This window comes from Macaca mulatta, chromosome 7, assembly GCF_049350105.2.
Source record: "Macaca mulatta isolate MMU2019108-1 chromosome 7, T2T-MMU8v2.0, whole genome shotgun sequence".
Classification (NCBI taxonomy): Eukaryota; Metazoa; Chordata; class Mammalia; order Primates; family Cercopithecidae; genus Macaca; species Macaca mulatta.
In genome coordinates this window covers 97,519,189-97,542,624 of record NC_133412.1, presented here as the reverse complement: position 1 = coordinate 97,542,624, position 23,436 = coordinate 97,519,189, and the positions used below count along the sequence as shown (strand labels likewise).

Genomic DNA, 23,436 nt, shown 5'->3' with positions numbered 1-23,436 from the left:
TAAATTAGGAATTGTTAACCCTGTGTTTTACAGATGGGGAAACCGAGGCCCCAGGAAACAGCCTGCCATAGGTAGCAAATATAGACACAAACCTAGGTCTATAATTTTTCCAGTACAATGAAGCTGGTTCAGCACTAACACCATTCTCTCATCATTCATTTATAAATTTTCTTTTCTTCTTTTCTTTTCTTTTTGAGATGGAGTCTCGCTGGAGTGCAGTGGTGTGATCTTGGCTCACTGCAACCTCTGCCTCCTGGGTTCAAGCAATTCTCCTGCCTCAGCCTCCCGAGTAGCTGGGATTACAGACTCCTGACACCACACCCAGCTGATTTTTGTATTTTTAGTAGAGACGGATTTCGCCACATTGGCCAGGCTGGTCTTGAACTCCTGGCCTCAAGCGATCCACCCGCCTTGGCCTCCCAAAGTGCTGGGATAACAGGCATGAGCCACCATGCCCTGCCTCATCATTTGTTTTCATTCCCACCCTGCCCACTTCCAAGATATTAACTGCCAAGAGTACCAGCTTGGAAGGCCAAAGGTGGGACTCTCCTTCTATCCCTGCCATGAACCAGCTATGGGGCCTTAAGCATATCACACTCTGGGCCCTGGTCTCCTCATCTGCACAGTAGGAGCTTAGGGCAGATGATCTGGAAAAGCTACTATCCAGGTCTTCAAATCTGCAAGTCTATCTGGGAAACATATAGCAGCCATACCCCATGTCTGCCCCACACTCCTCATTTCCACAATTGAGACTGAAGCTAAACAAAACACTGGACATCAGCTCCAGTTTGATTCGTTTATTGACAAATCAAATGAAAAAAATTCACTTAAAAGAAGGGTATGTGATCACAAATGTAGCTAACAGGGGAAACGCATACAGCACCAGGGAGGGAGAGTGAGGCTGGACATACCATCACAGAGAGGAGGAAGAGAAAGAATGGCACGGGGAGCAGAGGAAAGAGAGCACCTGCCAAAAATCCCACACTTTCCACTTCTCAGCTATCACTCAATCATTTTTCTGGACAGGGTTAACAGCTAGAAATGGTTTAAGGGCAACATCCAGGCAGTTTGTCTGGAAGATCAGGGAGATGAGGAGTTGCAGGGAATGTGGGTGTAGGATTTTGAAGGATTCTCCAGCTTGAACCTATTGCCAGAACCCTTTTCATGGTGAACTGGGGGTCAGGAAGCTTAGTCCTGGTCTCAGCTCAGCCATGAACTCGCTGTGTGACTTTGGGTGAATCACTTTCCCTCTGTGATCCTCTCTCCTCTGCTGTAAAACAATCAAGTCGGCAAGTTCCGTACTGGCTCTAGCACTCTGCAACGCCAAGCCTTCTGGCAACCTGGGCTAGACCAGGAGACTGGCTCAGCTTCCAGAGAAATGAAACTACTCAGAAGGCCAGCCAGAGTGACGTGGCACTGGCCTTCACGTGGAGCCCACTTCTTTGGCAGTGGCAGCAATTCAGAGGGTGAGTGTACACGCACACACCTGCGAGGAACTCACTCTCACTGCAAGGGTGCTCTCTGCAAAGAATGGCTGTGAGGGAGCCTGGGTTTTGCTCTACACAGAAAGCAGGTCCACATGACTGGGGGGTGATACAGATGAAGCAATCACACAATCTGTAGGGTCTGAGATGCAGGATACAGTGGAGGTGGAAGGAGCAGAGGGCTGTGGGCTTTGGGATGGGGTTGGGAGAGGTTGGGAGGTAGAGCCACGCCAGCACTTCGCCGTGTGCCACTCTCATTGCAGACGCCCTCCTCACTTAAAACAGAGGCCGGGGCCCCTGGGTCTAACAGAAGCAGCTCTTCAGGTAGAGTTGCCACACTTGGCATCAATATCCTTGATTCCTGTGGGGTCAACACCATCAAAGCAGGGGTCAGGAATTGTCTCCATTGGCTGGAGTCAAATGAGGTAGGCCAACTCATTTCCCTCTTGCCCTTCCCGTGCTGACAAGCCGGTGGCTTGTGGCTGGCCATTCTCACACTCCATGACACTGTCCTCGAGGCCTGGGAGGATGGCCAGCCCTGCCCTAACAGCTGAGCAGGCCACACTTGGCTTAAGAAAGCTGTGAGGCTAGGAGGCAGTGGCCTCCCCACAGCCTGCCCAGGTTTATGTCAGCTGTGACAGGTTTAAGGGCAAAGGGTCCCCAAAAGAACAGGTTGGAGGGAGGAGCCCTCATTTGGGGTTTCTGTATGGGAAAGGGCTGTGGTTCCAATTCTGAGGCCCACAGTCACAGTTTCATGGCCAAGATAGTAAGATTCTGGGGTGAGTGTGTGTGCACACCACCACACACCGACATGTGAAGGGGAAAGAGGATACTTGGGGAAAAGACACAGAGCCTGGTATATCCTAGAGGAGCACTCTACTTCCCAGTGTAAAACTGCCAGGGACTCATATCTGACAGCCTTTGGCAAATTCTCCAAGTACCCCAAACTAGGGATGTTTCCATGGGGATGTTGGTCCCTAGTTCAAGGCAATTCAGCAAAGCTTTACGAAGCAACTTCTCTACAAAAGGCACAACTGAGGGCTCCCAGTGGACTGAGAGAACTGCTGGGACGGGGGAGGCCTAGCAGCAGAAACCCAGGGCCCTGGGGCAGGGGCACCCCCACTGTTCCCACTCACTGCTCCAAGACCTTGAAGGACAGGGGGGTGCCACTCTTGGCAAAGGCCTTCATCAGACTGCTGGGATAGATGCACCCCAGCTTCTCTGGGGTTGGGAAGCCCCATATCCTATAGAGTGACAGGCTTAGACGGTCCCCAATATAGAAGGGACCCACCCATTTGGCACTGCTGCCATTCCTGGGGAGGGACAGCAAAAGCACCTGGTCACCCACATTCCACTCCTTCTCCTGGCTCTCCCTCTTGAAACGCCTGTTCTCGGCCTTTTCACTTGCCTTGTCAGCCACCCTCCAATGGAGCTCCAGCAGCTCCCCTATCAGCTGTAGCAGGAAGACGTCCATCTTGAGCCCTTCAATGTTTGCAGAGCTCATCTCCCACCACAGGGGCTCTGTGAGCCTTGACTCACCCCCAGTCAGGACCTTGAATGGTGTGGCGTCGGTGGAGGAGGCCCTAAAGGCCAGGTGCAGCAAGGGCAGGGAGGCCGCCCACTTCTTCCCATGCAGGAAGATGAACTCCTTGAGGGCCCTCTTGAATTCCCAGTAGGCCCCTGAGCTCGTCAGGCAGGGGAACTGGAGGTCCCTACTCAGGGAGGCTACTTGGGCTCCCAGGGCCAGCCCACAGCTCACAAGGACATGCCGGGCAAATTGGGGCCCCTGGGCTGCCTCCAGCCTCACAGGAACACCCCACCTTGCAAACACATGCTGAAGCAGCACCTGGGCCACAGCCGTGTGTGTGTAGGGCTTCAGGGGGAATGCCTCCACCCACCTGGTGTTCGGGTCCGCCACAATAAGCACATGCTTATGGCCCTCCTCACTTATGGTGACCGGGCCCACCACCTCGATCTGCAGGTTCGACCAGGGGGCAGTCGACCTGAGTGGCCATGGAGACTCAATAACCTTCAACTCGCTGCCTATGAGATTTCGAGGGATGCAGAACAAGCAGCTCCTGCAGTAATCTCTCACATGCTCCTGCATCCCGGGCCACCACCCCAGCAAACGCAACTTCTTGTAGGTCTCTTCAGGCCTCTGGTGGGCCCCCAAGGGAATGTCATGCACAGAGAAAATCAGATCCCTCCGGAGTTGCGTCGGGACTACCCAGACCCTGGGCTTCTTATCTCCCTTGAACATAAGCAGGCCACTCTCCTTGTCGAGGCTGAGTGAGTTAAAGGCAGAAGTAAACGGTGAGGAGCCAGACAGTTTCTGCCCAGCCTGCAGCCTGGCAATGATATCGGCCAGGGTGCTGTCGCTCAGCTGTAATGCCAGCAAATTGGGCCTCTTGCCCATGGCACGGGGAGTCACTGTAGGGGCTGGCACATCCTTTGGCAAACTCCACCACTGCCCACCCCCCTGGGCACCCTGCTTGGCCAGGGTGTCCACTGTCACAGCAAACAGAGAGCCCCGGTAGGAGGTTCGGTAGATAAACGGAAGGGATGAGAGGCCAGAGGTGAGGGATATAATGTAGGAGAGCAGGCTTGGGTGAGGGAGTGGAGCCCCATCGGAGGACAGGAAGCCCCGAGCCCTCCAAAGGGGCAGGAGCTCCCACAGAAGGCTGAAGATCCAGTTGCAGTGAGTGAGGAAAACCACTGGGAGTGGGGACTGGCCAAAGCGCTCCAGGCCACAGGCCACGGCTGCCAGGTGGGCATAGGTTGGTGTGTAAGGGGAGCAGGAGAAGGAAAGGGAGACAGGGGGACTGGTGGGTGATAGAACATAGAGACCAAAGCCAGCACACCACTCATCCTCCCGGTAGAAGCAGTAGCCCGACATGTGGATGCAGACAAAGGTGGACAGATCAGAGAAAGGCGGCAGAACCTGGAAGAAGCGAGGCATGGAGGCCGCAGGGGTCAGCAGGCGGTTCTCCCCCAGCAGGCCCTGGAGGAGAGCCAATTCCAGGGCCCTCTTGCCTTTGTCCTGAACCAAGAGGGACCATCGGATCAACCAAGCTTTGGAAAACCTGCGGCCCTCCCGCACTTCAGGGTCCACCATGGTCCGGGAGGCATAGGAAAGGTCCAAGACCACGGGGGTGTCTCCGATGCAGCGGGAAAAATGCTTGAGGGCCCAGGCCACGGCATAGGGGCTGTCTCCCCCTGACTGGGGGCCCTGGCTCTCCTCGTCAGGGAGGAGGGGTTTTGAGGTATAGGCTATGGGGTGCTTCCTCCCTGAGTGCTCCTGATGGAGGATGGCCGTCAGGGCCACATGGCTCACGGTCACCTCCAGGCGGAAGGGCAGCTGGGAGTTGGGGGCCGTCAGGCAGAGGGCAGACACCAGGGCTCGCTTCAGGGCCAGGAAGGCCTCCTCATGCTCCTGGTCCCACTGCCAGTCAGGCTTCTGCTTGAGGAGGCTGTGCAGGGGGCCCACAAGGGCTTCATAGTCAGGGATGGCATCCCTGTGGGAGTCCATGAAGCCCACGAAGAAGGAGAGTGCGGTGAAGTTGCTGGGGATGGTGAGCTGGGCCAGGTGGGCAAGAACCTGCTGGCAGGGAGCCTGTCCATCCCAGGGGATGCCCAGGTAGGGAGAAGCTGCCCCCGGCAGAAGGTCAATGTCCAGGGCCCCATCGGGGGGATCATGAAGGCTGAGGCACCGCAGGATCTCCTCTGAAAGGGACGGGCACTCCACCCTGAACACTGATGCCAGTGAAGAGTCAAGGTCGTCTTCCTCAGCCGCCTTCTGCATGCCCCGCCCCTGTCTCTGCTCCTCATCCTGCCTCTCCTCCTTCTCTTCCCTGACTTCTTCCATATTCGGCGGACTCTCCAGGGGCCCAGAGTCAGCATCCTCACTCAGCTCAGTGACACTGGCTGAGCTGGGAGGAAGGGTCTTCCACACCTTCAGGAAGTTGCCAATGTCAGTGTCCAACCTACACCAAAACAGATGGAAGAGGGAAGGCAGCCCCATTCCGAGCAATCCTCCAAAGGGAAAGCACCTCTGTGGAAACCCCATTCCAAAGTGTCCTGAGGCTGGGCCAAGTGCCAACAACTTGCATGGCATAGGCACAATTGGGCCCCTGCTTATAAACACTTCCTCTACCCCCTGCATGGGCCAGACCCCCAATATTAGAAGTTCATCTGTGCCTTAAAGGCTCATCCAATCAAAACTTCACTGACCAAGTAACATTTAAACTAGCTGTAAGCCAACGGTTTGATAAGAGATGACTGGTGGCTTCCAGCCTAACCCAGGATGAGCAATCCTGGAAAAGGCAGGGGAGCGGAGGGGTCACCAAAGCAAAGGAGAGCCTGACAAGGGACTTGTGAGGACACAGCAGACAAACCTCATCCACATCACTTTTTCCAAACTGGCAAGGTGAGACTGGGGGATCTGGCCCCAGGAAGCAGTGCTCTGCCCAGAAGATTCTGACCAAGGTCCCCTGCCGGGCCTAGGGAACTGGCAGGTGGGCAGCCGAGGATCCAAGTTACTGCAAACCAGTTCTGCTGGCATCAGCAACGTGACCTTGGAAAAGTCACTTGAGTCACAGATTCCTCATCTATAAAATGAGGACAGTGGTCATTTACGTATAACTCAAGTTGTGAGGATTGAATGAGATAATAAACATAGAAAAAATCCTACTTGGTGAATATTCTAGATGCAGCTTCCCTTGGATACAAAGAATAACAGCAAGGCTGTTCACTGCAGCCTTGGACCCAACAGCATATAATGGAAGTGACCAAATGGCCCTCAACAAGAAAACAGAAAAATCTATTGGGTACTCATGTAATGGAATACTATATGACCATTAAACAGAGCTACATGAATTAGCATAGGATACATCTGAAAAAACTAATAAATCATTGAGTACAAATGTCAGTTTGGAAAGATACATATAGTATTAAAGGATGCACATAGAATGTTAAAACTACATTCTACATATGTGCTTTCATGTCTGTATTAAAACCTACTGTAAGTGGTTTATGAACACATAAACGTGGCACAAGTATAAAGACATGAAAAAGTCCGATCACTCCAATCATTATTACACACTAGATGTTGGCCAACACTAAGGGGAAGTTTCTGATCAGCCCCAGGAGGGCCTGGGAGGCTGGGGAGGCCTGACCCATTACCTGTTTGGCTTCTTCAGAAATTCATCCAAGGTGGGGCCATCACGGCCCAGGGGGTCATCAGGCACCATGAAGAGATTCCCCGCAAAGGTGAAAGGCAGCAAGCTGGGCCCAGGAGGAGAAGAGGCACAGTCACTGTGAGCCCTTGACCCACCCACACCCTGTTGTCGCCTGGCTTCTCCATGGGGCTGAGACCCACATCCTGGCAGGTGCTGGTGGGCACTACTCCAAGGCCTCTCTTCCTGCCCTAACCTCTCCCATGCCAGGGGCTGCCTGACATCCAAGGGGAAGGAATGGCTCAAGTCTCTGGGGAGCCATCTTACCGATCTTTGACCATCAGTTTCTTGGAATTATTCATCAGGATGTGAATCTGCTCATTGGTAACAATGATGCCATCTGTCTCCTCTGCCAGCTTTACCATGAACCTGCAGGGAGAGGGGAGTCACTAATGATCCAGTAACTAGCCCCTTTACTTCCTGGGTCATCTGGGAAAATGAACTTGCAGCTTCACATTGAGGTGTGTCAGACAAAGGCACTGCCCTTCCTACTCAGAAATCCAGGACCCCCCAGCCCATCCCCTCCTCTATGCGGCCGTGTGAGATCACTGATAGGGATCGAGGTCATCCAAGGGTGACCTTGGATGCACACACTCCCAGCTGTATACACAAACACACACCCCTGTTATACACATAGGCACACACGTACACGTGCACAGACACAGAAACTCACATTCATCCACATTCACACATGTATTTTTACTTCTTCCGTTTTTGCATCTGTAAAACAGAGACCCCCGTCTCTACTAAAAATACAAAAAATTAGCTGGGCGTGGTGGCGGGCACCTGTAGTCCCAGCTACTCAGGAGGCTGAGGCAGGAGAATGTTGTGAACCCGGGAGGCGGAGCTTGCAGTGAGAGGAGATCGTACCATTGCACTCCAGCCTGGGCGACAGAGCGAGACTCCGTCTCAAAAAAAAAAAAAAAAAAAAGACAAAATACCTACCCCATGTTGCTGTGAGGATTAAACTGAAGGAGATAATGCTTTTAAGTGTCTAGATAAGTGCCCACCACATAGCAAACACATATTCCGTTATAATGCTTCACCAATGCACAATATTCATATACATGCCAAGACATACATACATATATACGCTAACACATATAAGCACACATACCTGAATAAACAAATCCACTTTTCCAAGGATCACCTCTCCTCTAAAGAGGGCTGTGACCAGTAAAGAAAGCAAAGGCTACCTACTTCTCAGTATTCCCTGAAACTTTCCATTCCTGCTCCCCAGAGCATGCTATTCCACAAGCGCCCAGCAGAGGGACTGTCCGCAGAAAAGGCATCTTCCCTCAAACCTACGCCTGAACTTAGAGGTCCTTAAAGACTAGGGAGGGGACTAGCTCTACAAGGAGGGATGCGCCAGGCTCTCTGCCCAACCCTTCCCAGGCCTGGTTGGGTGCCATGTCTTGGGAAAAGTGTGGAGAAGCAGAACTTCTCCCTGCCTGGCATGAGAGTTGACTATGTGAAACCAAGATCTCTGTCTGCCCAGCATCAACTCCAACCCAGGACCAGTGACTATGCCAGGGCCTTCCCTGCCCTAAGAGAGGTGGGGTCACAGGCTTCCCCTGAGTACAGTGGTCCTGCAGCCATGCCGAAGAGTGGGCGCTTAGGATTGACAAGCAGGCAAGCATTCGGGGTTTACGCATTCAGGGCTCTCCTTTTTCAGAGCCCTACCCAGGGCTCCATCCACATCAGCCATGCATAGACCTCCACCAGTGCCAGGGCCCCGAGGGAGGAAAAGATTAAAGCAGTCTGGAGACATGAGCCTCAACCGAAACGGGCACCCAAAACCCTGGGGAACCTCTGATGTTCACAGGTCATGGGGGAAGAATGGCTGTTAGCTAAGGCAGACGGACTCCAGAGTCCCAAAGTCAGGAACAACTCTGGGCTTGGGGAGAGCCAACCTCCAGCCCTTTCCTCACTGTGACCATCCCTCTGCCAACAGAGGCCCGTGCTCCACCCCACCCTCTGCACGACCTGCACCCCCAACATATTTGCCTGCACTTCCCCAGAGAAGACAGGCCGGACTCCACCTGACACACCAGCCAGACCCAACTCCCTGAGCCCAGGAGGGCAGGCCTGGGGACCGGCACACCTATAATCGTAGGTGGTGATCTTCTTGCCGTTCTCCAGCTGGGAGGGCGTGATTGAAAGCATCTTGAGCGAGTGTAGCTTCGTCAGAAAGTGGCTTTCTGGGGGCAAAAGGCAGAAGACAGAAATGGTCAAGGGAGGGCTAAGTGGAAATGGTCACTCTGGAGTGGTGGAGGGTGGGGGCAGCAGGGCAGAGAGAAGAAAGCGTAGTGACACTGCGGAGGTTGGGCAGGCAGCGGACACCTCACCTCTCACCCTCCGGTTCTTCTTCAGCTGCCAGGTGGGTACAAACACAGTGACCTCTCGGTGTCCCCGGTTCCAAAAAAACTGCACTGCCATGGCAATGCCTCGGCAGGAGAAGAAGTGCTGGAGGCCGTGCCTGTGGGGTTGTGGGACAAGGAAACACCCTGCCTCACCACTCCTCCCTCAGAGCCAGCCCTGGGGCAGCAAGCAGGCAATGCCAGCACCAAGGACACTAATGATGCCCTCTCCCCTTCCCTCCATACTCATTCTGTGAGCATCTACTGGGTGCGGGGCACTGCCAGAAACTCTGTGTGTGTGCACGCATGTGTGTGTGTGCACGCATGTGTGTGTGCATGTGTGTGTGTGTGCATGTACTTGTGTGCAAGCATGTGTGTAGGGACACTGAGGGCAAGAGGAAGAAGGCAGCGCCTCCACTCAGAGCGCTCAGTTGAGAGCTTAAAGCAAACAAAAATTCCCTGGCCACCGACTGTGTGCTGGGAGTGTGCTCTGCACAGATAACTACTCTATCATGTGGCAAATTCAGTGGCATGCACGTGTTTATGCTAACACCTCTACAGCAGTAAGTGCTGTGCAGGAAGGGCAATCGCTAAGGGCCAGCACGGTCAGGAAAAGCTTCACACCAGAGATCTATGCTGGGCCTTGAAGTTTGGGCTAAAAGTTTAAAAGCTGGCCTGGGAAGGGCATAGACCTTGGCAGTGGACACATCTGAGCCAAAAGGCCAGCTGGACCCCTTGCTGGCTCAGGGACCTTGGGCAGGATTTCTCACCTCTGAGCCTGTTTCAGCATCTATCAGAGAGGGAAACCAGAAACCTGCCCTTGAGGGCTGCGGTGAGGATTCCATGCACACTGCCTGGCATGCAGGAGCCATTCAACAGGGACCACTTCCCTCCCATTTCTTCCCCATGTCACCCATCAGAAGGATGGGAAGGGATGCCCACATTCTGTCCCCCTGGGATGTCCTGCCCCAGCTCCACAGCATCCCCAGCCCGCCCCGCGCCCGTCACTACTCACACCATGGCCACGCTGCTGCCATCAATGACCACTCGCCGCAACCCCTGGTTTCCAGGTTCCCCTGACAGGTTCAGCTCGAAGGGTGTATTCAGGGCCTCGTGGTACCTCTGGAAGCTGGTCACTGTGTTGTTCGCTTGCAGGTGGCGAGGCGGCTGCCTTGGGGCCCCCTCCCAAGCCCCCAGGAGCCCCTCCATCTGAAACTGGTGCTTACTGCTGAGGGCCAAGGTGCCGCTGGGCTGGGGACCCTGCCTTCCAGCCTGCCCCTGGCCCTTCGGTAAGGAGGCACTAGCCCTTGATGTAGGTTGGACCTCACTCAGAAGTTTGGCTACATCCAAGGTTGGCCCTGCATCCATGGGCACCTTCTGAGCTGCAGGCGTTTTGGGAGCTCTGGAAACTTTGGGGGTCACAGGTACTTTGGGAGCTGCAGGTGCTTTGGAAGCTGCAGATGCTTTGGAAACTGTAGCTGCAGCCCCGGCTTGAGCTTTGGGTGTTTTGGGACCTGCAGATGATGTTTTCGCTACAGGCATCTTCTGAGCCTGGGGAGTTTTTGGAGTTGTGGGTTCCACTTGAGCTGCCAACACTGGCTGATTCACAACTGTTTTTTGAGCTGTGGCCATCATTTGAGCTGCTGGCTTTGTAGGAGCCGAAGGCACTTTGGGAGCTGCAGGCTCTGTGTGCGCTGCCGGCATCATTTGGGATGTAGGCACTTTGGGAGCTGCAGGTGGCACTTGAGTTCTGGGGGGATTTTCAGCTTTGGGCACTGCTGCAGCCATGGGCACTTTGAGAGTTTCAGGCACTGTTTGAGCTCCAGGTACTGACTGATCTGTCAGTCCCCCTTGAGCCATGGGCTTCCCTTGCCCTGCTGGCAGGACTGGAGCGGGTCCCTCTTCCAGTCCCTTACAATCCAACTGCATACTCCCTTGATCCCCCGACTCACCTCCAGCCTGTAGTTGGGGTGTAGAGGTCAAGGGTGGCCCTATCTGTGGAAGATCCGAGCTGACTTTGTCTTTTACATCTGAGCTCCCAGGCACCACCAATAAACTCGTAACTTTTGGGGGAATCTCTGGCCTTGGGCAATTCTGCAGGGCTGCTTCTCCTCCCAGCCCCCCATCTGGTCTACCAGCTGGGCTCTCTGCACTGGGCAGAGGAGCCAGCTCCTTCTGCTTCCACTCCAGATTTAAGGGCAAAGGATTCTGCCCTGGCAGCTTCAACTGAATGGGGCCCAGAGGCCTCTGCCAGAAGGGAAAATTGAAGCATGCCTGGGACAGGAGCCAGGCCAGATGGAGAGAATGCAGCTCATTGATCCTCCAGAAGGTTGCAGCAATAGCCCCCGGCCACAATGGCCCAAAGGCTGGCCCCGGGGTCCAGGCCTTCCAGGATGGGCACACACCCAGGGCTGATACTGGAGGTTGGAAGAGGAGTTTATCTTCTATCCTCTGGACCTGTTTTTGCTTCAACAAGGCTTGTGTGTGGTTCGTGGAGTCCTGGCTGCTGGTGGCTTGCACTGGCCCTTCCTCTTGAGCACTGTCCATACCACCTTGGCTGTTGGAACCGACCCTGGAGGAAGCCCAAGTTCATTGAAAAGGTGGAAGGCCAGTTTGGTCCCAAACTACTACTATTTCTTTGGGGTAGGGGAGCAGGGGTAGGATCAGAGAAGCCAGGCTCATTCTCCAGAACTTACCGTACCAGCTGGTTTGCTGCCTCCTGCGGTGTACTCTGGGCTGGGATCAGGGACCCAGTGGCTCCCAGGCTAGATAATCTCTTTGAATTTTCTGGGACCCTGTTCTGGAGGGTCCCCATGTCCACAAAGGGTCCAGGACTCTCTCCCACAGACACCATGGCTGGGGCTTCCTTCTGCTGCTGGGAAGGGCAGATTAGAACCTCCGGATCAGAGTGGGAGTCAGAGATGCCGAAGCGGCTGAGCCACTCGATGATGTCTTCCTTGCCCGCAGCATCCCGCACCAGGCTCAGCAGCAGTTCCTGGACTGCTGGGGGCAGCTGCAGTAGGTCCCCTGCATGCTGGTCACCACGGATCCAAACCAGGGCCCCAAAGGCCCGGGTCACCTCAGCCTCCCAGATCCCCCGGGGGGTCAGCAGAGGGGCAGGGCCCCAGCGCAGTCGCCCCACCAGCTCCTCCAGCCAGTTCTGTGTCATGATGAAAGACTCAGTCAGCCCGCCCACCATCAGGGAGCCAGGGGGGCCCGGCACCAGGTAGGCCAGCGTGCTCCAGCAGAGGCAGTCCAAGAAGAGGCCTTGGGCCCCAAGGAAGGCACAGTGCAGGATCGGTGGGTAGCGAACCTCCTTCCACAGCTCCGGGTTGCACAGGCCCTTCAGGTATTCCTGGGCACAGCGGGGAGAACACAATGAAGTCAGCCCGTTAGGGGCCTGTCCTGGGATCTGCCCTTGCCACCCAAAAGGCCAGTCCCTCACTAACCATGTGGCCCCACCACTACCACCCCCCATCCATCATGAGCCAAATGACTCCACCATGGCCAGCCACTCTTTCCCTGGTCCTGCACCCTCACACACCCATTTCTTTCCAGGGAACACCAACAGAACAGGGAAGCCTGGGAGGGAGGAGGGAAAGAACCCAGGTTGCAGCTCCAACTCAACCTCAACTGATTAGGTTAATTGTGGGGCATTTATCACCTTCTCAGCATCTCAGTCTCTTCACCGAGAAAAAGGAAGATTGAACTGGATGCTCCTGAGGTCTAGTCCCAGTCTGGCATTCCTGAATAGTGTGACAGCTGGGGGGAAAGTGGCTGCACACTTCTGAGCACCCTCCATAAGCTAAGAACTGATGCAATGTGGGGCAAGTTATTAATCACACAACACGCCTGCCCCCATGCCTGCGGTTCCTCATCTGTAAAATGGGAACAGTAATAGTTCCTGCCTCATTGGGCCACTGTGAAGCTTCAGTGAATTAATATGCAGAAAGTACTGAGGATGACACCTGGCACAACCTGTTCCCATTTTGCAGGCTGAGAAGAGCTGTGCAGCTTGTCCAAGGGCACATAGCTAGAGGCTCTGATACCAGAGTTTTTTCCACCTGCTCTGGCTGACCACAGTGACTACAGGGTAATCATGTGAGACTCGAGCTTCATCCCTCTCCAGAATGCCTCTAGCACAACCTGTACCCCCAATCATAGTAACTGTGTTGCCCAGAGGGGACAGAGGAGGAGATAAGCCACTGGGCCAGTGTCCAGGGGAACCCCTGCACCCGCACATACACGCAATAGCTAACCAGAAGGAAGACCTCTGGCTTTCTGGGCAGACCAAGTCCTAGAGTTCACAGAGCTCACAGGGCACACACTCGCCATCTTTAGCAGTGGCTGGGGTGGGTGAGGTTGGGGTTCCTCCACTCTGGCTGAGTTCCATCAGTGTGGTCCCATGAGCTCTCTCTCCGATCAGCCACCCCATGTAGACTTCATATGCCCCCAAGCCCCTCCACATCTCCTTTCTTTGACAGTCATCCCTCTCATCCCTCTTCCTGCTTTCCCCTGGCAGTCCCATACTCCATTTTGGATCTCCAACAGCCATCCTGAAGACCACCCAGGTGCTTCTGCTTAGTCCCTGGGCCATCCTTCCCTGCTCAGGCCTACGTGTCCCTCTTCCACCTGGCCAAGGCCACAGACCTGCAACGTCTTCCTCAGAGCCTGAAATACATGTCTAATCCCTTTTCGGTCAGTCCAAAACCAGCTCAAAACCTGATGGACATCCCAAGCTAACCCCTCCTATGCCAACCTCATCTGGTCCCACTGCCTAGCAAGGTTAAATCTGAGCAGGTGTGGGCTGTCTCAGACCTTAACAAATATTCCCCACCCCATGCACCCCCATTTCAATGACCTGAAAACAACATGAAACATGGAGAGATGTGCTGGGGAAGAAGATTATGGGAGGCTTCTTTCTCTTTCTGCAGAGAGCTTAGAATAGTTATGGTTCCAACAATTGTTCAATATTTTATTTTATTTTATTTTATTATTTTTTTATTTTATTTTTTGAGACAGAGTCTCACTCTGTCACCCAGGCTGGAGTACAGTGGCACGATCTCGGCTCACTGCAGCCTCTGCCTCCTAGGTTCAAGCAATTCTCCTGCCTCAGCCTCCCGAGTAGCTGGGACTACAGACGTGCACCACCACACCCTGCTAATTTTTGTATTTTTAGTAGAGATGGGGTTTCGCCATGTTGGTCAGGCTGGTCTCGAACTCCTGGCCTCATGTGATCCACCCTCCTCGGCCTCCTAAAGTGCTGGGATTACAAGTGTGAGCTACTGTGCCCGGCCCGATATTTTAAAATTAAGAAATACATAGGAACTGTGATAATTTTTAAAATAACAAATCTGAACTAATATTTAGTGAGAGCTTATTATGTGTCAGGCACTTTGCACACATTGTCTTATTTATTCCTCTCTCTGCCCTTTAAGGAAACACCATTATCCCCATTTTAGATGAGCAAGGAAGGCCATATGTCCCAGATCACACAGTTGGTAGGCTGGGATACTCAGGCACTCTAGCTCCATAGTCAGGGGTCTTCACCATGATGCCGTCTATACTGTAGAGGGAGAGAAGATAAGGAAACAACAGGCATTTACAGCCTGAAAATACCTGAACAGCTTTTCTGCCTAAAGCCAACCCAGACCTTCTTCCTCCAAGAGGAGAAAAAGTAGAGAAGAGGCAAGAACAACTAACAACTAGGTAGAAAGATGATACGACTGAAGAGAAAGGGGCACAGAAAAAGTGCACTGTATTTGTAAGAATATATTGTCCAATACCGGCAGGTCGTTAGTCAACTTGTAAGTTAAATAAAAGCATTTATATGACCTATTTTAATACTATTCTATACTTGTCAAGGTGCTTCATTACTTAACGCCTAACTTAGGGTTCTCTTTTCTCATAAGTCAGTTATCATTCACTGTCTACCTTCCAGAACCACCCCAATTTACACTGCATGATACTCAAAAGACTCAGAAAACAACAACAAGAAACTCTGGAATTGGAAGTGAAGGGGAACATGAAAAACCAGGTTCTTTGAGGAGCAGTTAGACCTGGGAGCCCAACCACTCCCCACACACACGCACACACACACACACATTCACACACATTCACACACACTGACATTCTCACACAGACACACACACACATAGGCTTGGCAAGTACCTTCCCACTCACTGGAGGGCTGTTCTCCAGGGAGTACAAAACAAGGTCTTAGGAGTAAAGGTTGATCAGCATAATCAAAGGTGTGAGTACCACACAAAAAACATGGAGGGACTGAGGACGGCCAAAGAATGATGTATACAATGCAAGCTAAATGCAGAGAAACTCATTCTGCCCACTCAGAGATTCGCTTGGCAGCCAGACCCTGACCCTCCAGGCCAGAGAAGAGAGGCATACATTCTGGAAAACCTGGCCAGCCCAAGAGCAAAGACTTAAAGATCACAAAACAGGGTCCCTAACCGACAGCACCTGCAAATCTCTGTACAATCAAGTTCAAAATCAACAAGTCTTGCCCACAGCCTCCACTCCCAATCAGCTTTTTGTCCTTCACTCTTTATCATGCAAGGATTATCAGGCTTATGAGAAAAACTTCTAATGTGAAACACAGAGACCAAACCATACAGGGGAAAAAAAAAAAAAAAAAAAAAAAGCAACCTGAAAGAAGAGAAACTAGGTGGGGAGAAGAAAACTTCAAAAAGCTTACTGTCATTTCTCTCCTCAGAGAGATAACAGAGAATATGGTACACACTAAACAAGAATAGAATACACAAGTTTCAAATTTTATTTAAAAAGCATAGGATACTGCTTTTTAACAGACAGAATATAAGTGACTTCTACACATTAAAAATTTGATGGCAGAAACGAAAGACCCAAGAAAAGGCTTCAAAGATAAAAATAAGGAAATCTTCAGAAAGCAGAACAAGAAGTTGAAAAAGAGGAGAAAACATAAGAAAAGTAGAGGACTTCCAGAAAGAGAGGACAGAGATAGCATAGGAGAGGAAATCATCCACTAAATATTTCCCCCACATTTCCCAGATCTGAGGAACATGAGCGTCCAGATAGAAGGCCCCCTAAGTACAAGAGTGCCTGACAATGGAGGAAAACAGACCCACACAAAGGGGCCTCACTGGGAGACTGCAGAACACCGGGGAAAACTGACAACTTCCAGAGAGAAAAAAACATCTGACGCAAATGACCAGGGACCAGAATAGCTTCAGGCTCCTCCAAATGGAGCACAACCCTCACATTTCTGAAGGAAAATAATTTTCCTTTTATAATTCGATATCAGCCAAGCTATCAATCAAGTATCCTTTGGCTATGCAACGTAGACATGCAACCTCAGCATTTTTCCTCCTGTAAAACCTTTCCCAGGAAGCCACTGGAGAGCAGTTTTCCAGCAAACCAAATAGGAAAGAAGCAAAGACCATCTCCAGGATGACAGTGAAGAGAAATCTCAGAATTTATTCATCCATTTGATAAATCATTCTTTACTACATGCCAGGCACTGTTTTAGGGTGACAATGGTCATTACACAGGACAACTAGTTCAGATTGGAGGGTATGACTCAAGAAACAGGCATGTTGAAAGCAGGCATGTTGAAAGCAGGCATCTGCATACACTTTGCTGCTGCGCCATCTTTTTAACTTGAGGCTATAGATGGATGTGTTCCATCAACCCAAGAAAGAAAAAGTTTCAAGGTCCAGGACATGAGTATTTAGCAAAGAAAAAAGGCAAAGGATGCCAAGAACGACAGCTGTGTCAGCCTGGAAAGCAACTGACCAGACAGGAGAGATGGCGCCAAGAAAAAATGTAGAACCAAAAGAACACCTTGAACTGATAGACTGACCTTGTAGAAAACTGTACTGAGAGGCTACTGGAAGTGGCGAGAATTAACAATAGGTACAAAGAAAGGCAAATTGAAAAACAAGGAGTACTTAACTTCAATGACCTCAGTGAAACCAAAAAGTAAGAAGGAAAACAAAATCATAGTACACTTCAGTGCTTCAATGTGAACGCTATGTGCACAGGCATAATGAGGCAATGCTAAATGTAGATTTAGCAGATAACTGAAATAGAACTATCTTGAGAAGAGGGACTGGCAGGGAAAGGGAGCTAAATCCTCACATACAATAATGGGACCAAAAAAAGGTAACACCAAAAATCGATTAATTAAAAGACAACAGTGTCTACATATTCTTTTAGAAATGTGGAGATGCGTAAATGCCAGAGCAAATACTGTCAATGGGGACGGTTGTTGAAGGAGGAATTGGGAGGGCCAGGGCAGGGAACCACTGTGTGCTCTTCTAAGCCTTTTGGTAATAATTGGACTTTCCAAATGTGTATGACTTTGATAAAAGAAAATTTAAGTTTAAAGAAAAAGAAGCATTCAGTGCCCAAACACAAGTAGGTGTCCTGGTAAATGTTTAACAATCAGCTGGGGGTGGGGGGTAACCTTGATTTGTCACGTTTGCCAATTTTTGTGGCATAAATACTCCCACCATGGCTGCAAATACTCCTCCACTCGCTTGCACAATTCCCGAAATTTTAACAGTGGGTCCATAGGAGCCAACTGCAGGCACTGACCACAACCAACTCTCACGGTACTTCTCACAGTTAGTGTGCAGCAAAGATAGTTCAACTTCCATCTGACAGCCAAGCCAGATGTCAGCAGGCCACACCCTGTCCCAGAGCTCCAGAACCCAGGCTCCAGAAGGTACTCTTGCCCACTACCACTGCCTTTAGGCTCCCCATCACCTCCCGCGGTGGTCACCTCTCTTCTCTGCCGCCCACCCCATCCTCACCTCATTGCCAAAGGGCAGAAGGGCGGAGCAGGGCTTGTCCTGGGCCTCTTCTGATCATTACTAAAACCCGCCTCCCCACTCACTGATTTCACCTCAGAGAGTCCTCCCCAGTGTTTGTTTTGCTGCCTGGGAATGTGTTTCACAGTAATGTCTTCAATGTTTTTTAATCCCACCAAACAAAACAATTTAAAGCACTCAAGTTTTACAGAGATTTTCCTGAGAAACCAACCACATAGAAACACACTCAGGCCCTTCTCCAGATGAGCCTGTATCCTTCTCGATCCCTCCTCCCTTAGACCCCAGCAGGCCACCCTCACCGTCAGCCCTCCCAGCATCCTGCAACCTGTGGTCTCCCAGAGTCCTCTCTGCCTGTTGGCTTATGTTCAATAGGCCATTAACAAAGTGCATAATTCTGCATCCCTACAGCTGTGATTGGAGCCAGCCACACTACCTCCCTATGAGAACCACAAGAGATCCTTACACTTGGGAAATGTTCATGTGTCAGATCACTGGACCTTAGCATTTAATCCAAGACTTCCACTTTACAAACAGGGAGATCGAGACTCAGAGAGGGAAAAGGACTTGCTCAAAGTTACGCAGCTAGTTAAAAACAATAGTAGCTAACATCTATACTCTATAGCTCTCCACATTTTATGAAAGTATTGTAACATGCATGATTTCCGCAGACTGTCACAACCTCTTCGTGATTATTATTATATTAATCATGTATTATTATATTAACCAGGTATTATTATAGTCTGTTCCACAGATGAGGGAAATGGCTCAAGAGAGGATAAATTATTTGATCTGGTCACCCAGTTAACAGGTAGCAAACCCCAGTCTCATACTCTAATCACCATACCCTTCCTATCTTGGTTGTAACTTGGTGACAGCATATCAAACCCAGATCCCCTAACCTCCGAGACAAAACTTTATCCCCCTCCAACTTTCCTTCGTCCTCCTCCAAATTGCCAACAAAGTTTCCTTTCTGCTCATTGTGTACAATATGTCAGGGAGGCCGGGCGCGGTGGCTCAAGCCTGTAATCCCAACACTTTGGGAGGCCGAGACGGGCGGATCACGAGGTCAGCAGACCGAGACCATCCTGGCTAACATGGTGAAACCCTGTCTCTATTAAAAATACAAAAAACTAGCCGGGCGAGGTGGCGGGCGCCTGTAGTCCCAGCTACTCGGGAGGCTGAGGCAGGAGAATGGCGTAAACCCGGGAGGCGGAGCTTGCAGTGAGCTGAGATCCGGCCACTGCACTCCAGCCTGGGCGATAGAGCGAGACTCCGTCTCAAAAAAAAAAAAAAATATATGTCAGGGAGCTACCCAGAATCCCCACATGCTGGGTTCCCACTTTTCAACAATGCCTTTCCCAAAGGGAAGACAAAGGGAAATGGAGGAACAGGGCTAGGAATCAAGGGAGCCACTGATTCCATTACCAGGGCCTACAGTGGGAGCCTGAGGTGTGAGATCTGTGGCCTGAAGAACCCTGAAGCAGCGGAGGGAGAGGGAGCAGGTAGGCCTGGAGAAGCCAATCCAGGATTTGAGCAAGGAGGGGGATGTGGAGCACCTCCGAAAGTGTGAGTCCTGACCCGGAACAGTGGTTCATGCCTGTAATCCCAGCACTTTGGGAGGCCAAGACGGGTGGATCACCTAAGGTCAGGAGTTCAAGACCAGCCTGGTCAACATGGTGAAACCTCATCTCTACTAAAATACAAAACTTAGCTGGGGATGGTGGCAGGTGCCTGTAATCCCAGCTACTCGGGAGGCTGAGGCAGGAGAATCACTTGAACACGAGAGGTGGAGGTAGAGGTTGCAGTGAGCTAAGACCACATCATTGCACTCCAGCCTGAGCAACAGAGTGAAACTCCATCTCAAAAAAAAAGAGAAAGAAAGAAAGAAAGAAAGAAAGAAAAAGAAAGAAAGAAAAAGAAAGAAAGAAAGAAAGAAAGAAAGAAAGAAAGAAAGAAAGAAAGAAAGAAAGAAAGAAAGAAAGAAAGAAAGAAAGAAAAGAAAGAAGGAAAGAAAGAAGGAAAGAAAGAGAAAAAGAAAGTGCGAGTCCCCTAAGAGGGTGAGCTGCTGCCTTTCAAAGTAACAAAAAGATTAAGAACCCAAAGAACCCAAAACACTCCTCTTGTTAGCGTACCCTACCCAGGCTTCTGAAACATCTTCCTCTCAAGGCCTCCTGCACATCTGTTCTCTGGAAAGACACCCACCCGGAACTTCCCTCTCCTAGCACCTCTGTCAAAATTGGAAAAACTGCTGACCCAGCAGCTGCACAGGGGGGTTGAGGGAGGAACTTCCCAGCCTGCATGCCTACCAGCCTGGCTGGCCGAGTTCTGGGCCTGTCTACCCAAGGCCTTGACCAATTAAGTAGGTGTGTGTGTTGAAGGGGAAGGTGGTGGTGGTCTGGGGCAGAGGGAGACTGTCGAATTTCCACAAAGAAGTAAGATAAAGGAATCTAAGGGAAGAGGTAAACCTTGGGGGACAGGGGAATCTAACAGGCCCAAGGGGAGGAAAAGCTTGTGAGAGAAGCCAGGGAGATTGCAAGAGAGGTGTGCTGTGATCTGGCCTGTCCAAGGTCCAGCCCCACATAGCAAGCCCTTTCATCTGAAAGCCCACAGCCCTCCTCCCAGATTCCCAGCCCTTGGAGATGGGTGGGAATCTGGGAGGAGGGCTGCACGCCACTCAGAACCCCTGCAAGAGGCTGAGTGGCATCAAGAGTGTGGGGTAAGGAGCCCAGAGCCCTGGCTTCTGGTCCAACCCCCACCACCTCACCTACCTGACTCTGAGCACTCAGCCAGGCCCCTTACCCTCTCTGGCCACCAGTACCTCATCTGTAAAATGCCAGTATCACTCTAGAAGGATCTCTAAAGGCCCCTCCAGTCCTAATACTCAGAGGCTCCAAGGGGCCGCCCAGGATTTAAGGAGACTTAAGAGAAGACAGAAGGACCTGGGCCTTTCAGTCCTGGTGGAGAACAAAGAGGTGTGTTGCAGAGGCCACAGAAATACAGCGCCTTGAGTTGCTGCCCAGATGGAAAAGTGGGGCTGCGGATGCTGGGGCCCTAGCCAGGGAAGTCTCATGGGGGGGACACACACCGAGGAGGTGCTCTCAGTGCACTTGAGGGACAGAGGTGACACGTAGGGAAGGGGTGGGGCAGGAAAGGAAGGAACCAGAGGGAAAGAGAGGGCATGGAAGGAGCGCAGGCTGATCTGGCGAGGCAGGAGGAAGGCCCAGTACCTGCCCGCCACACCGCCAAATCCAGGCGGGGGCAGGGTGGGTGGTGCCTCTGAGGACCACCATTTCCCCAGGGGAAGGGGAGAGAGTGATCTGGCTGGAAGAGATGGGTGGGGGTGGGGAGAAGCTGTTTACCTTGGCTTTGCCCATGTTCTCTCGGGGCCCCTCGAGCTGTAGCCAGAAGTAGGGGGTGTCCGGGCGGCTCTGGAAGGCGTTCAGCTTGACCCTAAAGATGCGCTGCACTTGCAGCCGCTGCCGCTGCACCCGAGGCTTCGATTTTGTCTGCACCATGAACCATTCCTGCGCCGGAGGATCGCCCCCCGACAGGAGCATGGCTGCCCCGCCTGCTCCTGGAACGAAGGAGAAGATAGTGTCACCCTGGTCTCGGCGCCGCAGGCGCCCCAGCCCCCAGCCCCAGGCGCCTAAGCCACGCCCCCTCCTCCCGCGGCGCGCCCCCCGCACGGCCTCCTTCCTCCAGGCTGCCGGACCCACCCGGCACGGCTCGGGCGCCCGCCCTCTGGAGCTTGGTCCCCTTCGACCGCCGCTCCCGCGTCGAGCTCTTCCTGCCCGGGGTTGTAGGAGGGGTGGGACCGGTCGGGCTCCTGCCGCCCTTTCCTCCGCCCCCAGCCTTCCCCCTCCAGCACTCCGCCAGCCCCTCCTGGATCAACTCTGTCTGCGTCTGCTGGATAGCTTAAAGGGGCGCGGAGAAGAGGGAGGGGGAGCCGGGGCGGGGAGGAGGGGGCGGGGAGGGTCCCGGAGGCCTCTGCCTTCCACCCAAGTTTTGGGCCCACAGCCAGAATCCAGGGGTCAAAGTTAGTTTCCTTCCACGTTCCCCTCTTGCTAGTGGAAGGACGGGGGAAGAGGAAGGAGGGGAAGATTGGTTTCCGGGACCCTTTTTTGAGATTTGGAACAGGGATCTCTCCCTTTTACCCTCACCTTCCCCCCCGAACCCCTAATCGCCTCTCCCAGGCGTCCCAAGAGAACGGGGACCTCGGCCACTCCTTCCCTGGGAGGAAAGGGTTAAGGTAGAGTAGGGTGGGGAGCCCAGGGAGGCCGGGGCCTAAGGAAACTCTGGGCTGGAGACCAAGCAGGAAGGAAAGGGTAACAGCACTGACTCCCCACCCCCCACTGAAGTCTAGGGACAGCCTGGAGCTGGCGGGCAGCCCAGACCCTCCTGAAGCCCCCCAGGGCTGGAGGGGCGGGAAAGCTGCCAGAGTTTTCAGACTTGAGTTGTTTATGAAAGCCCTTTTTAGCACGTTTGAGTTATGCTGTGAGGGGAAGGAGATAGAGGGTCCAGGCAGTAATGTAACCTCCGAGGTCTCCTACAACACCTGACCAGCCAGCCAATTGGCATGAGTGCTCTGGGACTAGCCCTGGGCTAGGGGGCCACCTTCAACACCCAGGCTCTGGTCACATCCCCAGCACAAAGAACACCTTATACAGCCCTGGGCCTGAACAGAACCTGGCCCTCTGGAGGGCAGGGCCTATGTCTCGGCCTCAGTGACCTTATTTTCCAGATTAAAACGAAGAGCCACAGTCTGATAGACACAAGTATACCTATGGGGTCAAAAGGCATCAGACTTTAAATTAGGCCTGCCCTGGAACATCTGGGCTGCAGGGTCATCATATGTTTGTGTGCAGGTAAGGGACCAGGAGCACCCCACTGCAAGGAAGGGGCCCAACTGGGGGCAGGGAGGGGCTCATGCTACTCCTGGTCTCACCGGACCACGCTTCATCCCACACACCTGATTCTTCTCCCTAGATTGGAATCTAGAAAAGGAAAAAGTCATCTGTGTTACTTCTGGCTCCAAAGCCTTCTACTCTATCCTGCCTGGTCCCCCTGTCCTGCCCCTCTACAGTACCTTGAAGCAGAAGGCCTTTGGGGTGAATCTCCATCTCTGGCCCTCTTTCCACCTCTGACTGCTCTCCTTTTATCAAAAGAGGCTCCTGCCTGATTGTGCTTCAGTTTCTGTTACAAAGCAAGATGAGAGTTACATACCCCTGTTCCCTGCACTTTCCCTGAATGAATACTTAACTCTTGTTGCCCTCCTCTATCTGATCGTGAACCCCAAGCATGGTGGCCATCTTCATGGAGAACTCCGGTGTTTAATTCTATGTTTAAAGAGGCCATGTTGAGGGTCAGAAGAGGTCAAGCTTAGGAGTCAAGTTATGTATAAATGGACAAAAGCAGACAATTTATTTAAACTCTTGCATCCCTATTTCCTTAACTCATGAAAACTGGGATGATAATACATACAGCAGAGGGTAGAAATCAGACCACACAGGTAAAGCGCCAGGCACAGTGC

General features: G+C 52.3%; 1 protein-coding gene across 2 annotated transcripts; it reads right to left on the bottom strand.

The window, feature by feature from the left end:
• Positions 1-782: 782 nt before the first annotated feature.
• Positions 783-22,132, bottom strand: NYNRIN (NYN domain and retroviral integrase containing). 2 transcript variants are annotated; one of them, XM_015143465.3, is made up of 9 exons: positions 21,623-22,132; positions 21,266-21,480; positions 11,775-12,433; positions 10,094-11,650; positions 9,067-9,197; positions 8,823-8,919; positions 6,986-7,087; positions 6,666-6,767; positions 783-5,467 (listed from the first exon to the last, which is right to left on the bottom strand). In XM_015143465.3, exons 2-9 carry the CDS (start codon positions 21,461-21,463, stop codon positions 2,617-2,619), a joined length of 5,697 nt encoding a protein of 1,898 aa, XP_014998951.2. In that variant the 5' UTR covers positions 21,464-21,480; positions 21,623-22,132; the 3' UTR covers positions 783-2,616. The 2 variants fall into 2 exon arrangements, with proteins under 2 accessions (XP_014998951.2, XP_028707294.2); XM_028851461.2 differs by having other exon boundaries at positions 21,266-21,474; positions 21,623-21,922.
• Positions 22,133-23,436: the final 1,304 nt, after the last annotated feature.